The 23518-nt window shown below is 46.9% G+C and overlaps 2 protein-coding genes across 3 annotated transcripts in view; one reads left to right on the top strand and one right to left on the bottom strand.

The window, feature by feature from the left end:
- VCF1 (VCP nuclear cofactor family member 1) overlaps window positions 1-11445 on the top strand; it is a 17089-nt gene extending 5644 nt beyond the window's left edge. Inside the window, exons 3-4 of one of the 2 annotated variants that reach the window (XM_027080533.1) lie at window positions 1975-2064; window positions 9028-11445. In XM_027080533.1, the coding sequence (XP_026936334.1) occupies window positions 1975-2064; window positions 9028-9264 (327 nt within the window). In that variant the 3' untranslated portion in view covers window positions 9265-11445. The remainder of the gene's footprint in view (window positions 1-1974; window positions 2065-9027) is intronic. The other variant, XM_027080534.1, reaches the window with a different exon arrangement.
- Window positions 10281-23488, bottom strand: COG1 (component of oligomeric golgi complex 1). The gene is made up of 14 exons (XM_027080523.1): window positions 23159-23488; window positions 20190-20434; window positions 19873-20054; window positions 19557-19727; window positions 17143-17299; window positions 16281-16491; window positions 15114-15905; window positions 14432-14578; window positions 13815-13976; window positions 12848-12975; window positions 12268-12376; window positions 11711-11820; window positions 11552-11630; window positions 10281-10477 (listed from the first exon to the last, which is right to left on the bottom strand). The coding sequence occupies exons 1-14, from the start codon at window positions 23471-23473 to the stop codon at window positions 10331-10333; spliced, it is 2955 nt and encodes a 984-aa protein (XP_026936324.1). The 5' UTR covers window positions 23474-23488; the 3' UTR covers window positions 10281-10330.
- Between the last annotated feature and the right edge of the window lie 30 nt (window positions 23489-23518).

Genomic DNA, 23518 nt, shown 5'->3' with positions numbered 1-23518 from the left:
AGAGGCTGCCATGAACATTTAGTGATAAAACTAACAGAATTGAGTCTCCATTATTCTTTTGAGTTATAAGACTATTCATTAAAAAGAGTATGCGGTGATTACTTTCACGGTATCGCCCTGAATATTTCTTTTTTTTTTTTTTTTTTTTGCGGTACGCGGGCCTCTCACTGTTGTGGCCTCTCCCGTTGCGGAGCACAGGCTCCGGACGCGCAGGCTCAGCGGCCGTGGCTCACAGGCCCCGCCGCTCCACGGCATGTGGGATCTTCCCGGACCGGGGCACGAACCCGTGTCCCTGCATCGGCAGGCGGACTGTCAACCACTGCGCCACCAGGGAAGCCCCTGAATATTTCTTTACTTGTGTCTGTATGTCAGTCCTGCTATATGATGTTTGCATTAGTTCAAAGGTACAGTAGATCTTTTTTGTATTGATCTTTTTTCCCTATATCTACAATTTTGATGTTTGAGAACAGGAGTGTAAATTGTCATTTTTTAAAAAATCAAACATTTCTGATCTCTTATTTTGAGTAACACTCCTTAGTATTACAGTTTTGGTTTGTTTTAACTGCTGTTTGTAGAGAATGACCTTCACTCCCTAATACCTTTCTTCTTCTCGCAGAAGAAAACAGTGTATTGTTATTCAACCTGTGGGTTCACATGTCTGGTTCTTACTTGTCCAAAGAAATTCAGTGGTTAAACCACTCTGTAATCATTAGTCTGAAGGATGGACTGGATTGCCCTTGTAATAAGTAACAGTCAATACAGGTACTTTTTACCTGTCGCGGTAATCTGAACTCACCATGAGATCCCTCACGGCGGCCACGACCCTCCGACCCTCCGTTATAGCACATTTACCGGCGTCTGGTGCCGTCGACTAATGAGTCTTTTTTTTTTTTAATTAATTTTTATTGGAGTATAGTTCATTTACAATGTTGTGTTAGTTTCTGCTATACAGCAAAGTGATTCAGTTGTACATACACATATATCCACTTTTTAAAAATTCTGTTCCCATATAGGTCATTAGAGTATTGAGTATAGTTCCCTGTGCTGTACAGTAGATTCTTATTAGTTATCCCTTTTATATATGGTAATGTGTTTATGTCAACCCCAGTCTCCCAATTTATCCCTCCCCCTCCCCTCGAGTAATGAGTCTGAGTGAACCCAGGGAGAACTAGAGCAGCAAAAGGCAGGGGAAAACTTTAAAATGGAAAGTTAACTACTGAATAATTGAATCGTGACCACTGGAGTAGGTCATTATGTTTATGGCATAAAAATATCCAGTTTAGGGACATTTGGCTGCTTGTTGACAATTGTGTATAAAGGGGGAAATAATAAAACATGTCATTACTAGTGGATTCTTAATTTTATTAATTTACATGACAGAGTGTATTGTTAATGAAAACAGTATCTTTTAATTCTAAGGTAGGGCCAACGGGGTAAGTTTCCTTAAGAGACTAAGTTAAGAGGAGCCATTTCCTGTGTCTTTATTTTACTATTATTTTTTAAAAATTTATTTTATTTATTTATTTTTGGCTGTGTTGGGTCTTCGTTGCTGCGCGTGGGCTTTCTCTAGTTGTGGTGAGCGAGGGCCACTCTTCATTGTGGTGCGCAGGCTTCTCATTGCAGAGGCTTGTCTTGTTGCGGAGCACGGGATCTAGGCGCGCAGGCCTCAGTAGTTGCAGCACGCAGGCTCGGTAGTTGTGGCTCGCGGGCTGTAGAGCGCAGGCTCAATAGTTGTGGCGCACGGGCTTAGTTGCTCCACGGCATGTGGGATCTTCCCGGACCAGGGCTTAAACCCATGTCCCCTGCATTGGCAGGTGGATTCTTAACCACTGCGCCACCAGGGAAGCCCCTCCTATGTCTTTCTTGAGATACTTAAGTTTAGAATTTTTTTCTTGTAACATAAAGAACTTTCATTTGGAAGTTTATTTTCATTGTAAGAGAGATTTAAAACTGTCATTTATAATTAATTTCCAGAACTCACCTTTTTCTCCTAAACGTGATAACATTGGCAAGTACTGGGAAATAAGACACGAGGTGTTTGAATTGTTTCGAACTGTGCCACAAGTAAGTCACGTTTATCTGTAAAATGGAGATAGTGTGGGCCTCTTTCTTTCCTAGATTCTAGGAAGCTGAAGAACGTGAACTGAAGAATGTGAACCGACTTGCCAGATGAGTTACGTAAAGAGAAACTTTGAATCTACTTGTACATTTTCTTCCTGTCAGTTTGGTGGTTATTATGATCTCTACTTTTCAGATGGAAAAATTGGGGCACAGAACAATAAAGTCCCTTGCCCAAAGATACATAGCTGGTGAGAGGCAGACTGGGGAGCCCCAGAGTCTGAGTGTGAGCTACGGGCTCCTGCCCACGGTGTGTGCCGCCTCCCAGAAGACACATCGGAAGCTCTGAGGGACTTCGCTACGTATATCCAGGGCCACTAGGTTCTAGATTTCTCTTGAATCATAGGAACAGAGAAGAATAATTTTCCTCCCTCTATCTTTTAGCTGGAAAATATTTTTCTGAGTAAATGCTATGACATGGTATTAGCTGGAAAGCAGTTTTAGATTTCTAGCTACAAAAAGTAAGGAAATGGGGGTCTAGTGGTTTTTCTCATGACTCGAATCTGTGTTTGCATTGAAGATCTTGAATTTTAACTCCAGTGACTTAGGTTTAATGCCTTGTGAGCCTTAGGATACTGGTTTTTAAATTGAGATATAATTACAGGTATAGGAATAAAAAGGTTTTTTGAAAGGCATTCTAGATGATTCCTGGTAGTTAATGTCTGAGGCAGGTTCGTTTTTCTCTCTGGTGAGCAAGGAGTGAAGTGATTTGTCACTCTCCATCTTCCTGTTGGGTCCTTTACAAAGGTAGCTCCCTTCCCTGACCTCAGACAGTTATTGGATGGGTAAAAACTAGCTAGATTTAACTTATTTAAATCCATTTTCTTAGGCTGGCCGTTTTGGTTTGAATTGTAGCTTCACTTGTAGGAATAATGCTCTTTATTTTGAGCTTGAATATCTACAAATTACATTAGACACTTCCAGTAAATCTGGCTTCTGGTATGCAGGTATATGCCTTACAAGAAGTACTGCTACCTGAGTGAACAAAAGCAGTACCTTTTTCAAATACAAAGACCCCAACTTTTTAAAAATACCTTTAACTTGCCAAGACCGTTTTGATTTTTTAGATCACTACGAAGTAACAGCAAGTAGAGAGCGAGAAGATGTGGAAGTAAAACAGAGGTCGCTTAATTGGAACAGCCTCTGTCTTTTTTCTTGTCTCTACTAGAAGGGAAAATCTTTGATGGCATGACTCTAAAATCCCAAGGGTATTCTTAGTTGGCGTGTAGAGGCGTGGCAGATAAAAGCATTACAGAACCAGGGGAAGCCATGTATCATTAAAATTAGGATTCTATAAATCCATTTGTTTTAACTGATAAGAATTGGCAGTATGTTAGGTGATTTTTTTTTTTTTAAAGCACTGAATTTAGATGACCCTGGGAATATTTTGCATAATTTTTAAAGAAGGTATTTTAACACTCTTTGTTTTTGTTCATTCTCATCATTAATCTGTCCTAGTAGTAGGACCAGCCTAACAGACAAAACTGTTTTGGCAGATTCTGGGGTAAGGTGTTAAGGTTGTGTGTTTAAAACCCTGTAGCAAATTAACTCTGAAATTAACTTCTCGAAAGGTCCATTCAAATGCAGGAACAGTCCTTTCAAAAGTTAACCCAATCTGTAGTGTCTGTCTTTAGAAACTTCGCTCACAGTTCAAGTCCTTGAAATATTTGTAATATGTTGCATCAACTCACAGCAAGAAAAGCCACCCCAAGCAGTTTCATATTGAACCTGAACGTTATCTGTTTAGTAATGAGAATACATACATGTTTTTAGGCAGAAACTTCAAACAGATGATGTGGTCCAATTTTATCTTGTAAAGATATGCCATTTACTCATTGACACAGAAAAGTGACCACCTGTATTTTCTTCCCTTGCACATTTAGAAAGTGGTTTTAATTAGCCCACTGAATGCATTTGGAGTCTTATGGTCTCACTGGTATTAGCAGATCTGGAGCTCTCTTAAATCATTGGGCACTTTGGAAGCACAGAGTTTTACATTAGAAGCTCTGATAGACTTGGCTAGGATCATCCCTTGCACTTAATTCAGATTCTGCAGTGGCCTTAGGGTGAACTTCATTCTGACTCCAGGGATGGACTGTGTAATACAACGAGCAAGATTTCTTTTTTCGTTTGAGGCTCACGTAAATTTAAAAGCACCACTGGGGGCTTCCCTGGTGGCACAGTGGTTGAGAGTCCGCCTGCCAATGCAGGGGACACGGGTTCGTGCCCCGGTCCGGGAAGATCCCACATGCCGCAGAGCGGCTAGGCCCGTGAGCCACGGCCGCTGAGCCTGCATGTCCGGAGCCTGTGCTCTGCAACAGGAGAGGCCATAACAGTGAGAGGCAAAAAAAACAAAAAACAAACAAAAAAATAATGCCTACTTTGGGGCTTCCCTGGTGGCGCAGTGGTTGGGAGTCCGCCTGCCGATGCAGGGAACACGAGTTCGTGCCCCGGTCCGGGAAGATCCCACGTGCTGTGGAGCGGCTGGGCCCGTGAGCCATGGCCGCTGAGCCTGCGCGTCCGGAGCCTGTGCTCTGCAACGGGAGAGGCCACAACAGTGAGAGGCCCGCATACCGCTAAATAAATAAATAAATAATATGTCTTCAATTAATTAAAAAAAAAGCACCACTGGATGGGGAGATGGATGTGAAGGGAAGCTGGGGCTTGAAAGAAAATAAAATACGCTGTTGATCTGCTTTTCTGACTAACAGAAAGCATCCAGCTCTAGGTAATAAGTGTACACATGCACTCTGGCTCTCTTTTTATGAAGCAGAGACTCAGTAACAATCCCACCTGGGGGACTTTCTAAAGGTTATTAGTAGAAAGTGTCTTTAGAGCTATTTTGTTTCTACCATGGGTATAAATGGGCTCTCTCTTAAACTGACTTCACACCCTGGGAAAATAAAATTCAGGGCAGGCCTAGCTGAGGGGTCAGGAGCTCTGTATGATTTGAGCCCTTGGGACTAAGAAAATGAACTTCAGCTTGTCTGCCCTCTGCTCCATGATTTATGTATATTCTTTCTGCTAAAGACAGTGCGTGTTCTTCTGCCTTTATCTGCTCTACTTTCTCTCAAGACTCCTGAAAGCTCTTTCGAATACTTCTCCCTTCTCTTCATCTCTGCCCCCCAAGCAATCTGATACAGAGAGGCTCCACTAAGCAGGGGAAATACAATTTTTTCCATCTCGAGTTTTTTGGTTTTATAAGACAAAACGATTTACTTCTTCATACATCTTAAGGCTCTGATAGAGACTTAAAATTTGGTTTTATGCTTTTAGGGTTAAAAGGAAATAATGGTCTTTCCTTTATCCTACAAAGTTGGACCACTTTGATGGCTGACAGCGTTAAGACCCATTTCAGTAACTTTCAAACTTTTTGACCCGGTCCCACAGAAATGCCATATTTTGTGACCCAGTATATACCAAATATACTTGTGCATCACAAGAGAAGTTTCACAGAACAGTCACCCTTAGCACGTTGCACTGCTTGCTTTTATTCTGCTGGTTGCTGCTTGGCCATCTGTAGATGGTGAGATATTCCCTAAAGCCCCTCAATAATGCCAAGACCCGTCTGAGTGGGGTGAAAATAGGAACCAGTGCACCTTTGAAAGAGATGTATTGTTCTTACCTTTAATGACAGTAGGGTGTAATGTTTTATGTGTATTAAAATAACGTGTGAAGTGCGTTCACCCAGATTCCCAGGTTCTGTATAGGTTCCCTCTTCTTAGTCTAAGAGCATCGTCGGCCTGCTGTCTGCCACAGTCAGCTGAAGCAGTTTAGGGGTTCTTAAGCTGTCACGGGAGGCAAACAGCCTTCCTAAAATCTTGCAGTGTCAGTGTTTTCTTTAAGTCTCAGTCTTGAAGCTACGAGTGACTGGAGACCTTACTCTCCTTTGTAGTAGCACTCTTTAGTTCTCTTACTCATGACTGTATTTTGCCCTCAAAAGAAGTATTTTTTGTAGAAGCTATAGAAAATAAAGTTTTTTTAAAAAGTAGGAGGTCCAAATTCTAAATATTTTGGCATGTACATCCTTCCAGAATATTTTTGGTGTACATATATGTATACATTAAAGAAAACACTTTAAAAACCAGTGGACCTGCTATACGTTGTTTTGTAACCTATAAAAAAGATGTTAAAGATCTCTTTCTACCTTGGTGTATGTACATCTCTTATCCTCACTGTTACCAGCAGAATAGAATTTCATCGTTACGGATTATAATTCATGTATTACACTTTATATACATATACCATAGTTTAACCAGTTTCCCTATTTTTATTTTATTTTTTTATTATTTTTAAAAATACATTTATTTATTTATTTATTTAATTTTACTTTTGGCTGCGTTGGGTCTTTGTTGCTGTGCGCGGGCTTTCTCTAGTTGCTGCGAGCGGGGGCTACTCTTCATTGCGGTGCGCGGGCTTCTCACTGCGGTGGTTTCTCTTGTTGCGGAGCATGGGCTCTAGGCATGCAGGCCTCAGTAGTTGCAGCACGCGGGCTCAGTAGTTGTGGCGGGCTCTAGAGCGCAGGCTCAGTGGTTGTGGCGCATGGGCTTAGTTGCTCCGCGGCATGTGAGATCTTCCCAGACCAGGGCTCGAACCCGTGTCCCCTGCATTGGCAGGCGGATTCTTAACCACTGCGCCACTAGGGAAGTCGCAGTTTCCCTATTTTTAGACATTTAGGTTGTTTCCCATTTTTAGCTATTATAAACAGGGCCACGCTAAACAGTTTTATACGTGTCTTTAAAAATCTGAGTTACAGGATACTTAAAATGGACTAGAAATTGCAGGTGTATTTGTCTCCCTCTCTCTCCTTTTTAACAGTTATTGTACAGCAATCTTTTTTAACCTATTTATTTTAAAGAATTTTTATCTTTTCTCAGAATAGTGTCACCTTTGCTGTTACAGTGTGAAGTAAATATAATTTGAGATGGAAACTTGACTTACTAGAAACTGATTCTAGTTCTTGCCTTAATTTTCAGACAGTACCTGTAACGAGAAACAGGAAAGAAAACAGACTGAGAGGAGACAGAGTGCTGTGGGCCTCCTACCCAGTGTGGTGACCTGCTCGTCACCGAGTAGCGGCCTTGCCGGCTGTGCCAGCGGCAGTTCTAGCTGATTCTGTGCTAGGTTAGGGGAGGCTATTATGGAACACAGCTTTTGTTTTTGAATTGGCTTTCACTTAAGTCTTTAAGTAAATGTAATTGCTGCTGCTGTTAACCCTGCCATCTGACCTTATTCAGCCCATTATAATGCTTTCATCAATTTTGTTTTTAAGAAGATAGATAGGTTGTCTCCTACTACCTGGGGGCAGTGGGCTAAGTGACCTGTTAAGTGTGAGTGCCTCCAAATGACCTATGGACCATGATAATTCTTGGTTTAAGTGTTAAGACTGGATGCCTTTCGTGAACATTGCTTTCTTTGCCATTTTAGATAAGTTTATTTATGTACATATTGTTTATGTACACATTGTTAGGTATAACTTTTGATCAAAAAATGGATAGAACTAGTATTTTAAGAATCATTTTTAAAGTATCTATGTAGAAACAACATTTTATTTATGCATTTACTTTTATAATGAAAATAGATAATAACCACATTGCAAAAAGTTGCAGTAAAGGGTAGCAAAAATCACCATAACCCATCCGTTTTGACCTAACTACTGTGACCTGCTTCTTGCCAGTCTTTTCCCTCACATGTAGATTTCATACGGTTGTAAGCAGGCATTTCAAAACCAGTGTTTTTGTATAAACGAATATAACTTTAGAAGTATCAAAGGGTAAAATTTTAAAAAGTTATACACCAGATCATTAACCTCTAGAATTCTGAATGTCTCATGCATTGATTCCTTCCAGCACAATATTGTGTTGAGTTGTAAATAGAGAAGTGTGCTGTTAACCAAGGTTTTGGGGTTGCCATTTATTAGAAATAGTCAAAGGCTGTAATTTGGAAAAGGATCCATACATTGCCTTCCCTCTGAAGATCCTCGCATCGGAAGGAAGGAGATTTCTGAGAGTGACTCTTACCAGGGAACTCTGAGTAGCCTCTTCAAGATGACTAAGACACCAAGTAACGTTAGGGATATTAAACAGAAAATTAGGCACATGTGTGCACGTGTGCACATGCGTACACATAGCGAACTGCAAAAATGCTAATATAACTCTACAAGAAGTATATTCAAGTCTTTCAGGATAGTACAAACTACTAGGTATAAAATAAGCTACAAGGATATACTGATCAACACAGGGAGTATAGCCAATATTTTATAATAACTATAAATGAGGTATATAACCTTTAGAAATTGTGAATCAGTATATTGCACGCCTGTAACTTATATTGTACGGCAACTATACTTCAATTAAAAAAAAAGTCTTTCAGGCTACGTGTTCTGCCTTCAGGGAGTACGGTTTTGTGCCCATGAGATGATAACCACAAAGCTGTCAAAATTTTCACTTGTGCCCAGAAGCCACCTTACTTGTTACGAGGGCACCTGCTTCATACCCTGTACCAATGACTGATGCTTCCCTTTGGAGGCTGAGAACTCCCTTCTGTGATTATTGGAAATGATGGGAACGCGTGGTGAAAGCACGCAGGGGAGATGCGTAAAGGAATGAAGATGTAGCGGAAGGGATTCGCGGTCGGAGGGCCCACGCTGGAGTCCGGACCCTGCCTCTTCCTGGGGGGGTGTGTTGGGTCATCACTCCACTTGACTTCGCGGGTAGGTGTGAGGACAGAATGAAGTATCTTAGTGAAAATGCTTTGTAAGCTCTAAAGCCCAGTGTGTATTTTCATGCTGATCCTCCTCAAACTGAGTAGGAAAACAGTCCTAAAGAGGGTATTTGAAGTTAACCCCCGTTAAGCTCCTAAGCCCCGAACAGCCTAACTGTGATGCCGTGTCTTTTTCCCCCGTTCCAGTCTTCAAGCAGTGACAGTGGCGGGAGCAGCGGCAGCAGCAGCAGCATCAACAGCCCGGACCGGGCCAGCGCGCCGGAGAGCGGCTCAAGCCACCCCACCGCCCGGTCCAGCCCCCACGGCCCACAGCCCGCGCCCGTGCCGTCCGCGCTGTGCCAAAGCCCGTACTTCCACATCAACCAGACCCTGAAGGAGGCCCACTTTCACAGCCTGCAGCACCGAGGACGGCCTCCCACATGACGTGCCGGCACTTTCTTGCCTTCTGTGAAGGGACCGCGCTGCGCAGATTTGATATTTCAACTTAACGATGTTTTAAAAAAAATTGCACAAAAAGATGCCTGTTGGCTTTTCAGTCTATATTTGAAATAACAGGTTAACAGGCCGTTGTTTACTTGTGGTTTTGCTGCACTATTGCGATTTCAAAGGGGCTTTGAAGCAGTTTTTTATAGGATTCTTTCGAGGGTGGGTATGAAATCCAGGGCAAGTCAACAGTAGGAGGAAATCTCATCTGCGTGTTGAATCCATAGTTTGTCCAAGTCAGACTGATTTCCAGATCTGTCACTTAGAAATTCTACTTTCTGTAAAAAGGCCTTTTCATTTTGCGGGATCTTCAATTTTTTAAATTCAATAAACTAGTAAAGAGTATCTACTTTCCATGAAAAAACCTAAGTTTTTTTCCAAAACATAGAAAGCTTGATTCAGTCTTGCACTGAAATTGCCATGCTACCTCTTAGTATGTAGGTGTCCTGTTGAAAGTACTCTGTCCTCTGTGACAGGAGAACCACCAGATTGCAGTCAGACTGTATGATAAAGTCAGCACCTGCCCTGATAACCGTCCTCTCTCTGTTATATATTTGTATTTCCAGAGAGAAGGTCTCTCAGACCCTTGGATCCCCAGATAAACTTGTTACCGTTATTCCTCCAGAGCCTACATCTCAGACTTAGAAAACACTGCTCAGTTCGGACAGTCAAGGAATACGTAAATGACTTTGTCTTATTCACAGACTTGTCCAGCAGCAGCCTGTGTGTGCTCTCTGATAATCCCGCCTTGTAGTGTCGAGAATTAAGGCGCTGGTGAAGGCTGACACAGTGTAAGCTCTCTGAACTGGTGTCTGAAGTCACAAGTGTTGTGAAACTATTGGACAAGGATTCACTTTATGCTTAAAGTAACCCCCAACGGGAACCAGGGGGCCCCATTCCACCACGGCAACTGGAAAGACTGGTGTGGCTTAGAAACGAATGAGCAGAGGCACTGCTAAAAGAAATAATGCAGGAGTATTTATTTAGAGAGACGGATTGTCCTGTGTCACTTGGTCATACTAGAGAGCCACCCTAGTTTGAACAGTGAGGGCGCAGATGAGTCTTCCTCCTCGGCGACAAGCTGTCTGAACAAGGAGCCGGCGTGCGTCGGGTCATCTGCTCGGGAGAGTGCCGGGGGGACAGCAGCCTGCCGCTGTATGTAGAGGAAAGTGCCTTAGCGTCCACTGGACCCCCGGCCTGCTCGCCCTCCACTCCGCTTGGGGTCCACACGGCACACACAGCACATCTGAGAAGCACGGACAGCTCTAGAAGGGGACTCTGCTCTTAGGCCAGATTGGGGAAGGACACGGGAGACCGAGATTCTAGCACGTGACGGAAGTAAAATCTGAAGCTGAGGACTGTAGGAAGAGGGCAAACGTGTACCTTCTCTCCACGGTTTGTTCCTCTCATGCGGGTAGAGCTGAAAGGTCAGTTACTTGAAGCAGAAACCGAGTGTTGTGAGGGAAAGGTACAGCACAGGCCTGGGCTTACAGAGTGGGAGGCTTGTGCAAAAACTTTTTTTTTTTCCACTACCATCTCCCAAGTTTTAAAACCAGATGTTTGACGGAGGATTTTGGATCTTACTGGGTTTGATGGCAGGGAATATGGAAAGGATACCTGGCGAATATTTTGTCTAATCAGAAAGCAAACAAGGATTAAATGCTGGAAGGAGGCAAGCTGTTGGAGCTCTCAGACACATGCGTACACAACACACTTCAGAAATACCCAGGAGGACTCCCGCAGGCTTAACGGATGGCAGCCTACTGAAACAAAACGTGTGTTAACAAGAACATGTAAACTTGAGAAAGCGCATTTCCTTGTACTTCCCACCCGACTAAAAGAAATGAGAGGTGACACCATCACTGGAACAAAGCAATTGTTTTTCCAAATAAGTACAGTCGTAGTGCAGGGTTAGCAGTTAACTCTCTTACCCTATTCAACACAAGCAGCGTTCTCCATCCCGTCCTGCATATTTGCTACAGCCTTGGCAGCCTGAGATCCATTTCTATTATGAGACTACTTGATAGTGTCAGTGGGCATCTCCTAAAACCTCTTATTAGCTCAAGCGAGTAACACCGTGTACTTCTATATTGCGCCGCCATTAAAAGCAGCACTAGTGCATCCTGTCATCTGGTTCTTTATTGGTTACTGAAAGGGGAGCTGACGGGTGGTCTGATGGGAGACGGGGCAGGATCGATGGGGGGGAACCTCTCGTCTGCGCACTAACCTGGGCTCTGGTTTCGATGCTTCTGCCGGCTGATTTGGCCTTTCGAGGGCTTGTCATGCTCAGTGGAAGAAGTCCAAACCTCCGAGACGAGAGGAGGGCATTTCAGTCGAAGGACCAGGAAGCTTTGGGGCCCCAGCAGGAACCACTCAGAATCATTACCTGATCTGACTTGATGCTAGTGGCAGTACGTTATGGGCTTCCTGGGAGCTGAACGTACTGCTTCTGGGGGTGAAGTGATTCTCTGTAGCCGTCACCAATCCAAAGAGAACCTGCCAGACGAGAGACGGGGCACAGTAACAGGCTGGGTGTTGGTACTGTCCGCTTAAAAGGAAATTCTGTCAGTCATCAGTCACTACTTTGTTTCTAGCCATCCTTTTGGGGAAATGCTCTTTTGAGCGTGTTCGTGCTCCATGATTACTTTTATCGCTGCCCACAGGTCAGAACCTCCCCGTCCAATGGCTCTTTGTATTCCTCTCTCTGAGGCCTGGATAAAACCTGAATAGTCCTTATTCACAACTAAAGGGGTCATCCCGGGGTTGCCTCAGCCCTGAGGTTTGATCTAATCCTCTTTTCGGCCCCTGTAACAACTCAGCTCTGTGTCTTAGCCCCTCTCCCCACTGTGTCCTGGAGCACTGTGTGTTGGGCAGGTCTGTGCTGTAATCTGAGCCCGTGGCGCTGCGTTCACGTTCACGGTGAGCGTGTTCTCCCCGGCTTACAGAAGTCCGCTGCACCAGGCGGTTGAGGTTGCCGTGGAGGTGCGGTGTGAAAACGTCCAGGTCAAACGGGTCAATGAGCGCTTCAAGGTAGTCAGCCACTTTCTCAACTCTGCAAAAAGGATCAAGTGGGTCATTCTCCACGTTTTGTAGGACAGAAACCAATCTTTGGGTGTCGTAATGCTAGACAAGCCCTGGAACTGGGTCTGTTCTCCTTAACTGCTGGCTTAGCCCCACTTGTCACTGATCGTTGAGCTTAAATGATCCTCAGGAGGTTTCACCAGATGGGATGTCTAAGTCCAGTCCACAACTTCCCCAGGTTGTTTCTGGGGAGGGTACCGGAGGTTCAAATTACACCCAACAGTTGGTAGGCTGACTCAGAAGAGAGGCATGAGATTCCACCTACTACACTTGACTGTGGAATCTATCCAGCAGGTGGTCGTTCTTTCTCTTGCTGGTAACATGAGCCCTTACTGTTGAAAACAAACACAACTAATGGGCAACGTGAGGCTAACGCCAGTGGCTTCCCAGAAGAGGGCTGTGCAGGTTTGGGAGAGATGCACGGGAGGGCGAGCATACCTACCTGGGGTCCTGTTTGCTGCGGCCACTCTTCAACTCTTCACCCTTGGTCGTCAGAACGATGTTGAGATAACGCAGATCGTAAAGCAGCTGCAGTGCCCGATTCTGGGTCATTGGAAATGCACCTTCTTTCTGCAAATGAATTTCCCGTCCCCACCCATTAAGGGAGATGACTTGTTATCTGAGAATAAACAGCTTCAGGGTTTGGCTGCGTTTCAGCTGGTTATTTCAGAAGCTTTTTATACTCAGAAGGCCAGTTTAATCTCATAACAATAACAAAAATAAGTTATGTTAGATACCTGGTCTTAAAACGAAAAACCTAATGGCCGGGAAGAGACCCGGCCCTTAAAAAAAGGTCTCAGCTGCTGTAGGCAGTCATTTTAAAAGAAAAAAGCTCCTGGCACGAAGGAGAGGCCTTTTGAGGAAGCTCAGGGGAGAAGACTTAATATGAACTCCTTCGCAAGTCAGGAGTTGGTCCTGTCTTAAAAACGTTAGTAATGCAATGGGAGTGCGCGCCAAAGGCAGAGGGCCGCAGAGCAGTAAGGGAGGAGGGCTGGGCGACAGGAGCCCCCACCGCGGGTGTGCTGGGCTTCGCTACTGTTCCTGAGCCTTCACACTACCCCCCACCCCCCCAAGCAGCGCACGTGACCCCGCTGCATCCTGAGGAAACAGGTTAATGATCTGCCCAAAGCCTGCAGTGACCACGTGGCAGTGCTGGGCTTGGAAAGCAGGTCTTTTTAAAAAACTTTGAGGCTTTCGTCCTCGCCACTGGTACGGAACTGCCTTTTCAGTGATGACCAGCTTGACCCTTGGGAATGGGTGTGATTGAAGTCGAGGAGCTGGAAGCCACTACCGATTAGATAGCCCGGGGCAAGTGGTCCTTATCACCTGGAATCCTGGGTTGGGAAGCGCCCAAACCCAAGAAAAAGCTACAGTTTTTGTTTTTAATGGGAAAAAATTCACACACCTACCTTCACCTGTTTTTCTTCTGAGAGTTTCTCATAGGCAGCTACTACTTGAACCAGACAGCTTTTCAGCATCTCCTGCAGTGTCACCTTGGGCAAGGCATGGCCTCCAACCCGATTAATTTCCTGGCATAAGCTCAACAGGAAGGACTGTACATACCAGGACGGCTAAAAGAACAAAGGAATGTCCAGTTGCCAACTTGCCCCAATGCAGCGAGACGGGCTAAGAGTGGATTCATTTACCCTACCTAGGCTTATACGCCAGGACCTTGACCCCTGCAGTCGGCCCCTCTCCGAGCAGAGACCCGTGAACAGATACAAGTGACGGCTGCTGTCATTCCCTTGGTGGCCTGGCACCGTGTTTTCCACTGATGTTTCCACTTTAGGGTGAGTGGTTCTCTAATTAGCACAGAGTCTGAGCTGCAAAAGGCAAGACTCATGAACTGACTCCTCGAACCGTCTCCTATTTACTCGGCCCTACGCCCTCTTTGCTCCCAGAGTAGAAAGCTACACGTCTTACTTGCAGCCCTTCCTCAGAAGCTGTATGCTGAATGATTATTTCTCAAGTCTCGGTCCTTTCCACAGAGCAGGTTTTCCCCTTCCCAGTGGCGGCCCTTACGTACCTGGACGGGCAGTCGGATCTTGGACGTGACGCTGCTGCCAGACTCCGCTTCCTCCTGGATTTCTAGTTCATCCCAACTGGTGGCCGTGGCCAGGACTGAGCCAGCATCATCTAAAAGTAATGACTGGGTGAATCCATGAGCCAAAACCTGGTAATAGAAAGCAGATATCCATATGGGCCACTCAGATCCTTTGTGGAGTTTGTTTCAAACTACTCGAGCCATCTTGAGACCAGCTTCTGCTGCTTGCACTGTGTGCGGGATGGTGAGTGGCACACCTCACTTTTCTTCTAACTGCTGATGCCAGCGACGGGGATTTCGTTGCCAACTACCCTACAGACGTCAGGGGCCACCTCTTAAGACACCAGTGGAGATGATGACATTTAGGTTGAAGAGCAGAAAACAGATACCCTTGTCCAGGGAGAAAGTCTTTCATTCTCATCAGATGGAAGGAAAAAAATCCAGGGTTTCTGTCTATAAAATGTAGGCTAAAACGAATAGAAAAGTTTTTACATTTGAGCTATCTGGCAGAGATAAATGAAAATAACTGTGTGAAATAAGAATTGTTATTCCCTTACTATTGAAAGGCCTTATTGAGCTTGGCCAGCCTGGACTATGACAAAAAGGGGACAGAAATGGGGACTGCCTGGCGGGCACAGAAGGAATACGTTTACGTGTCACTCACTTTCACAACCGCCGAGCTCCAGACCCTGTAGCCCATCACGCTCTGCTGTAGGAGGAGCTCCTTCACTTCCTGCCACTTGGCCTGCATGGGAACTATTTCCTGAGTTTTCCCCTTCCCCTGTTTTTTCAGAGCTCTCGAATCCCTTGCTGGTTTCTCGGTGCTCCCTGACTTTCCCAAGATGCACTGCTTCAGGTGGGGACACAGTTCTCCCAGTGACTGGCAGAGTCTGGCCATGAAAAGGACCGAGTGTAGCTTGACCCCGTCGAGAGCGTCCTGCTGCCCTTGTATAGCCTGCTGGATGCGCTGCAGCTCCGCCTGGACGCAGTCCGTGATGTGCCTGACGCAGGCCGTGGAGTGCATCTGCAGCATCTCCTGCACGGTCCCCGCGTCTGCGTATCTGTCAAAGGCACAGTTCCTGGCTTGCGCGGGAGAGACGTCCTTGGGGGGTGACGGGTCGCCAGAGGGAAGGTAAGCCAGGAGGTCCTCCAGTTTCACCTTCAGTTTCGAATCTAGGGCAGAACAGAAGCTCTGTACACAAGGGCTAACGGCTTGTGCTTTCATGGAGAGCCCACTGCCCGGAAATTGAGCCCGGTTTGACACGCTGACCCAGGCAGCGTCGGGAGGCAGGTCGCTGGGACTCTCGGACCAGAGGAAGAGAGCCATGTTATGCTCGAAGTGGATGTGCTTATTTGAAGTGGAGCTGCTGGTGCTACTCTCAAGTTCCCGCAAGGCTGAAATGAGGAGCTCTTTGGAGCTACTGGAGATGGAGTCAAAGCCTTCTTTTGTCAGAGTCTGAAAGCAAAGGAGAGAAGAGTTCTTCAAATCCCAGTTCTTTCCAGGAAATCTCAAAACCAGAGCACTAACTGGCAATCTATCCCAACATCCAGTGTTCTCCGCCACGCTCAGGAAGATGGCATGGTGGTGGCAGAGAACAATGTCATCACTGATGGACGTGGACATGTTCCCAACCACCCGACAGACGCCTGGCCTCTTTTTCAGCACCAGAATCCGTTCATCTTTATGGCTCATTATCCAGAAGAGTCAGCCCTGGAGTAGGTCGGCAGGGAAAGAATATACTTAGGAAGTGGTGGGAATCTCCCCAGATAATCAAAAGATCACACCGGGACTGGCTACCGAACAGCTGGACCACGCGATTTCCCACCTCACCTGCAGTCGGTCCAGGAACAGCTGCTGCATCAAGTCCTCCCAGAACAGGAGAGGCCTGTCCAGAAGCCGCCGACATATCACATCCCAGCTGTGATGGATCGACTCATTGGCAAGTAACTCCCACGTGGCATCCCGGATCGCCGCGAGACCCTTCATGCTCGTCACGTACATAAGCAGGTTGCTGATCCCATTTTTAATGTCTTCATTACACCTGCAACAAAATCATTTTTCTTGGGCTTCATTAGTTTCGTGGTTTTCACACCTTTATTAAGAAAAATAGCTGGACTCCACTTGAAAACCTCTTACCTGGGTCCTACTATGTAAATATCTATTATGTATCAGAGTGTTTATAAATATATAAACACTTCAAGGAGTTTGGGATCAACATGTTCACACTACTATACATAACACAGGTAAACAAGAACCTACTGTACTGCATAGGGAACTATACTCAACGTCATGTAACGACCTATAATGGAAAACAATTTGAAAAAGAATATATATGTGTATGTATAACTGAATCACTTTACTGTATGCTTGAAACTAACACAATATTGTAAATTAACTACACCTCAATTAAAAAAAACAAACACACACAACACTGCACTAAATAAAAGCACAGGAGTGGCAGAACTCTAACATAAAGAGGGTCTAAAATCCTCTACGTCACGTGTTGAAAGACAAATTCCCTCTTGGCTCTCCCAGCGGGGGCTAAGCGCCGTGAGCACAGTGAGAGACGGCGGAGGTGGGGCTGGCCTGGCCCAGAGCACCAGCCATACGGCCAGGGCTCTCCCTCCTTCCTGTGGTCACAGGCGAGGCTGGGTGGGTCCTGTCCCCCGCCAGGAAAGCTCTGGCTACTTACATGTGGATCCACTTCTGCAGTGTGTCTTTCAGGTACTCCTGGCTGATGGGACGCGCAAGTGTGCGGAGAGCTGGCTGGAACTCGACGACGGACGCGGGCAGGTGTTTGAACCAGCTGCACAGCTTCATGCCCTCCTGCAGGACACCAATGCCCTTTCCTAGGGAGAGGGCCAAGGGACAGGTCATCGGGACCATCCTTTGAGCAGCAAATTAATAAAGGACCTGGAAGGAATTTCCAAAAATCATCCAGTCTTCCTCTGGGCAGCCGGACTAGACCCCTGAAATAGGGGGAAAAAGGAAGCACAGAGTATGTCCAGGCCTCCCCTCATCAGGGAGGGAGTGTGGCAGCTTCCCTCCAACTCTGCCATCCTATTGGTTGACAAGGCAAAGGACAGAGAGGAAAGGAATGGGGGAAAAAAGAGAAAGGAGGAAAATGAGGGCTATGTAATGCTTGGCATTTTAAAAGTAGAACCGTTGAAAGTTCTTCCGTTGGGAGAACTTCCGTTGAAAGACAAAGTAAGCCAGAAATGAGACTGTTTAATACACATCTCTGTCTGAAAATGACCTCTGGGCTGTCACCACATTCTGCTCGTTTCCCTTCTACCTTCGGCCGTGCCGCCTCCGTCTGACCTCTGAGTTCTGGAGTTTCCTGAGGCTCAGTCCTCCGTCATCCCCTCCCCTTACTGACGTCATCCGCCCCAAGGCCTCAAACAACAGCCACTGCAGATGCAGCATGTGTGTCGCCCCAGCCAGACCACTCACTGCTCTCTTCTGGACCCACGGTTGCCTCTCCACTCCACGTTCCCACTCCAAGGTCTCAGCTGTCTCCAAGGCAACATTTTCAAAAGTAAACTCAGCAGCAGCCCTTTCAAACCAACTCCTTGTCGAACCCTCCTACACTGTCAGTGGGAACGTAAATCGGTGCAGCCACCATGGAGAGCAGTGTGGAGGTTCCTTAAAAAACTAAAAATAGACTTGTCATATGATCCAGCAATCCCACTCCTGGGCATATATCCAGAAAAGACGAAGACTCTAATTTGAAAAGATGCACGCACCCCAATGTTCACTGCAGCACTATTTACCACAGCCAAGACATGAAAGCAACCTAAATGTCCGTGGACAGATGAATGGATAAAGAAGATGTGGTGCATATATGCGAAGGAATATTACTCAGCCATAAAAAAGAACAAAATAATGCCATTTGCAGCAACATGGATGGACCTAGAAATTGTCATACTGAGTGAAGTAAGTCAGACACAGAAAGACAAATGTCATATATCACTTATATGTGGAATCTAAAAAGAAGGGTACAAATGAATTTATTTACAAAACAGAAGTAGAGTCACAGATGTAGAAAACAAACTTATGGTTACCAGGGGATAAGTGGGAGGAGGGATAAATGAGGAGTTTGGGATTAGCAGATACAAACTACTATATATAAAACAGATAAACAACAAGGTCCTACTGTACAGCACAGGGAACTATATTCAGTATCTTGTAATAAACTATAATGGAAAAGAACCCTAAAAAGAATATATAACTGAATCACTTTGTTACACACCAGGAACTAACACTGTAAATCAACTATACTTCAATAACGAAACAAAACAAAAAACTCCTTTCTAGTAAACTTGGACCCCTTCCTTCCACACCCTCTGCAGCCAATCCCTCACCAAACTGTCTGCTAAACACATGTCCGAGTTGCCCAATCAGCTCCATCTCTGCTGCCCCCATCGTCTGTCACCTGGTCACGGTGAGCTCTCAGCATCCACTCCAGCCCCAGGGGGAACCACTGGCACATAAAAGCCAAACGCATTTAATTCCAATTGGGACAAATCCTGCCAAATAAAAGTACAGGGTGCACGGGAACATATAACAGGAGGACAACCAAGCCTGGAAGGTCCTAGAAGGCTATCCACTGCTCTGTTCACACAGCGCTGTATTCTCTGGTCCCAAATGATAAACTGGCCACATGTCTTCTCATGCTACTCCTCCCCTCACCCACTTTCCCTCAGCTTCCCCTGCTTTTTTTCAGTTCCTCATATACTAACATCCTCCTTGCCTCAGGACCTTTGCACCTCCTCTTCCTTTTGCTTGGAACCCTCTTCTTTGCCTGACTAACTCTTACTCCACCTTCAGGTTTCACTTTAAGTATCCTGTCCCCAAGGAAGTCTCCGGCCTTGGTCCCTCCATTCAATGCTACGAAGTCAAGTTGTACTCTGCCTTTATAGCAATGACCAAGATTGATATGAAGCAGATATCTGCATATCCACTAGACTCTGACCTCCAGGAAAGTGGGTCTGTATCTGTCCAATTCACTGCTGTATCCCCAGAGCCCAGCACAGTAGCGGGCAGATGGCAGATGCTCAGGAAATGAATGAACCAGAAAATAAAAGCGGTTGGCTCAGAGCTCACCAGTAGGATGCTGGCCTGTGATGTTGTCCAGAGTAGAGAGGAGCATGCCACATGGCAGGGAGGGATCTGGCAGCAGACCTTCCGGTAAAGTGTAGAAAAGAGCATGAGCTTGGTTCAAAGTGGTGGCCAGCAACTCCACTAATGAGCAAATCTGAGACTTGACACCAGCACCTACGAGAAGAAGCCATCCTCTTTTAACAATTTGCCTTCAGTAAAGTTAGAAGCAGAGAACGCTGTGGAAGCTTCGGCCTCCCTCAGCTTGTTCTGCTCCATCCCCGGGTTTACGGCCCAAACTGTGGAGAGCAGCCACACCCACCGTGGTGCTGCTGGTTGAGCAGTTTCTGAATAGCTGCCTTTCTGGCCAACAGGAAGTCCGCTAGGGCTTGGCGCGGAGAACTCTCTTCTAAGAGCATCACAGAGCACAGGGCCTCGGCCACGGCTTGGTCGGCCACGGCTTGGCATGTAAGCAGCATCTTGCTCTCATGCAGGATGGCTGACCTAGAGAGAGGATGACAGAGGTCATGGGGAGCTTTTTACATCTTGGGAGAAGAACCCCAGTACATCAGGAAAGGAGACACCCTCCATAAAATTGGAGGGGGGGAGTATGGCCATCACCAGAGCAGGTCTTTTTACCGGAAGTGGCTGGCCGCCGCCAGCTGCTGGCTGAGTATAGGGAATCGGGAGAGGACAGGGCTGTATCGGGAACTAGAAGGATCCAGCTGGAGCAGCTTGTGAAGGTGGCAGCAGAGCAGGTAGAGCTGTGTGGCGTGGAGATACTCAGAGGCCTCCATGGAGCTCCAGATCTTCTCAGGAATTTCTAGCAGTAGCTTGATCTGGGCAGCCATGCTGTAGAACTTCTCCTGGGACGGCTGCTGTGGCTGCGGGGAAAGGCACAGAGCTAAGTCAGGACAAAAAAAGCAAGGTCAGCGTGGGGCCGGCTAGGGGAGAAGTATGGGGCTATCTGGGGGGTACAAAGCTTCCACGAAGCCAGATTCAATGCCGCTCAGCAAGGCACCAAGGTTCGTGTAGCAGAATTACTGGAGTCAAGCTTTTCCTACCGGTTGCACCTTTGCTCCATCCCATGGAGGGGCAAACCAAATCTGGTCATCGCACAGACAGGGTATCAGGGAGCCGATGCTCCGCCCCTCGAGTGAGCTCTCCCCTTCCCTTGCTTGGCGCTCGGCCTCCCTACGTTCTCTCCTGCTGCTCTGAATGCATCGTGGGCTTCTCTACTGGCTGCTTCTCTTCGCCAACCTTCCACCAGATCTTCACGTTCCACTCACCTCGGTCTGTCCTCTTCCTTCACGATTCTCCTCCCTGAAGCGCCAGCTCCAGGCAGATCACCACCGTATCTTGTAGTCCCCCCGCTGCCCTGAATTCCCATCGAGCCTTTTCTGCCGCTGCCAGACATCTCCCCTTGGAACTTTCGCTGCTATTCTATAATCAGTATATCTAAAACTAAACTCATCTCCCTATACCAAAAATTTTAGCCATCTGACCTCCCTCAACATCTTCACATATACCATCACTCTGTCCCCAGATCCCAGGAAATTCAGGTCCTTCTGATGGTTCTGTCGACATCTCTACGACCTAGGTTTCTGCTACCACTTCCATGATTCTACTGTGAGTCATCATCATCTCACACTTCGATGAATCCAAAAACATTTCGCTTGCTCTGTGTTCATTCTCTGTCCCCTCCAACCTATCCTTTTCCGTTGCTGTCAAGTCAACCTTCTTCACAGGCCATTTAGATCGTATCTTTGCTCAGTTCTAAAAGGCTCCTTGCTGCCTAGTATCTTAGCCCGGTGGTCAAGGGTCTCCTGTCCTTCCACTGCTTTCTTCCAGGGACCTATTCTTTTTTAAAAAATATTTATTTGTCTGTGCCGGGTCTTAGCTGTGGCACACGGGATCTTAGTTGCGGCACGCGGGATCTAGTTCCCTCACCAGGGATCGAACCCAGGCCCCCTGCATTGGGAGCACGGAGTCTTAACCCGTGTTTAAGACAGGACCACCAGGGAAGGGAAGTCCCTCTAGGGACCCTTGAATCCATTGGTTCTCATGTGTGGGGAGGAAGAGGATTTCATCCCCCAGGGAACACGTGGCAATCTCTGGAGACATTTCTGATTACCACAGTGGGGGACAGGAGTGCTACTGGCATCTAGTGGGAAGAAGCCAGGGATGCTTCTAAACATCCCACGATGCCCTGGATAAGCATCTCCAACAAGGAATGATCCAGTTCAAAATGTCAACGGCACCAAGGTTGACCAACCGTGCTTTAATCAAATTGATACTTGGTTTTAATTGTCTTTACATACTCCAGACCCCCTATTCCAAATCTCATCTATCCTAAACGCCTCTCCTAACTGAGAAGGACCCAAGCCTGAAGTGACTTCCTTCAGAATTCTTATGGTAAATGTACACAATTATTCTGGGAATCAATCACCCATTATCCTAAAATGTCTTCTTCTGCTATTCTAAATTGGTTACATTTTTCTCATCAACTTTCCATGGATTTAATTTCTCAACTAGATTGTAAGCTCCTTTAGAGCAGAATTCTGATTCTTTGTGCCTTGAACACAGAAGGCGCTCAAATTTTTGTGGCTTTGACTGAGAATAAATAAGATATAACAGGAATAAAAATAAATGTTTCCAAAAACAAGCCAGCACAAATTAGCTTAGGAAGGGATGAAGTCTCTCATTTCAGAAGTTAGCGAAGAATTTCCAATCTTCTATGGTTCTATCGTGTGAGCCCAGCCTAATGACCTGCATTTTTCTAAAACCCAGACTGTATTAAAAAGCTCCAAACTGGACCTAAACTGTACTTTTGCAATTTCTTCTTCCACGTCGCTGCAAGGATCTTCTCCCAGGTTTAAGGACAAGTGTCTACCTTTCTCACTCTCCGCACCCTTTCACTTTGCCACCCTAAGTCATCGTTCTTTAGGAGCACGAAAGGCTGCTCCACTTTTAGGATCAGCATTTTTCCACGCTGGGTCTCATCAATAGCGTCTGGGGCGGGCGGCAGGGGGGAACACTTCGGATCACCTGATTAGAAAAACCTGAGTTCCTTAAAATGAAAATGTTACGCTATTAAAAGACGAGAGCTGGATGGGCTGGTTACTAGCCTCCAACGACTCCCACAGAGGGGAGCAGAGCTCTTTGGGGCCGTGGGAGTTATTCTTGGGAATGGGGTGGGGGCGGGGCTGGGAGGAAGATTGGGAGGAAGGAACGACTTGGGGGGAAGGTGTCAACACGGGAGAACTCTGTTCCAGCAACAATGTGAGGAGACGTGATACAGGGAACAAGTTGAACAGTCTAGCGAGAGACCCCTGGCGTCTCCATCTCAGGTGGGAAGACAAGCCCGGCGACCCCACGGGTGAGGTGAGGGGGGCGAGGCCCGGAAGCGCGGGAAGGCCCCCGAGGAGACGGCCGAGGGACCGTGGAGAACGGGTCAGCAGCAAGGGAAGGACCGCGGGCGTCCCCCCAGGGGCCGAGCGCAAGGGGTGGCGGGAGCTCTTCCTGAGGCAGGTGAGGCCCAGCCAGGGGCGCCGACCGACCCGCGGGGGTGGGAGCGGCCGGGCCGGGGGCGGGGGCCCGGGGCTGACCTGCGGGTCCCGCGGCGGCCGGGGCGCGGCCGAGCCGGCCTGGCGGAGGCGGGAGCAGTACTGGTCGGTGGCCTTCACGGCGCCCACCAGCCCCTCGGCGCAGCGGCGCATCTGGCCGATGGTGTCGGCCGCCTCGATCAAGTCGCGGTACCGCTCGCCCACCATCTGCCGCAGCTCCTCCTTCTTGTGCTCAATCTCGGCCCGAACCTGGCGCTCCAGCCCGCGAATCTCCTCCGCGCCATGGCTCTCGAAAAGCGCCGCGGGGTCCCTAAGATCCAGCCGCTTCAGAGCGGGGGAGGCGGCCGCGGCTGCCATGATGGACTCGTCAGCCGCCCAACAGGCTACTTCCGCCCGGGGGGC

Source organism: Aethalodelphis obliquidens, unplaced genomic scaffold (assembly GCF_003676395.1).
Source record: "Aethalodelphis obliquidens isolate GAN/ISIS:26980383/991018 unplaced genomic scaffold, ASM367639v1 scaffold44, whole genome shotgun sequence".
NCBI lineage: Eukaryota > Metazoa > Chordata > Mammalia > Artiodactyla > Delphinidae > Aethalodelphis > Aethalodelphis obliquidens.
Note: the sequence above shows the minus strand (reverse complement) of the source record. Positions and strands in the feature narration are given on the sequence as shown.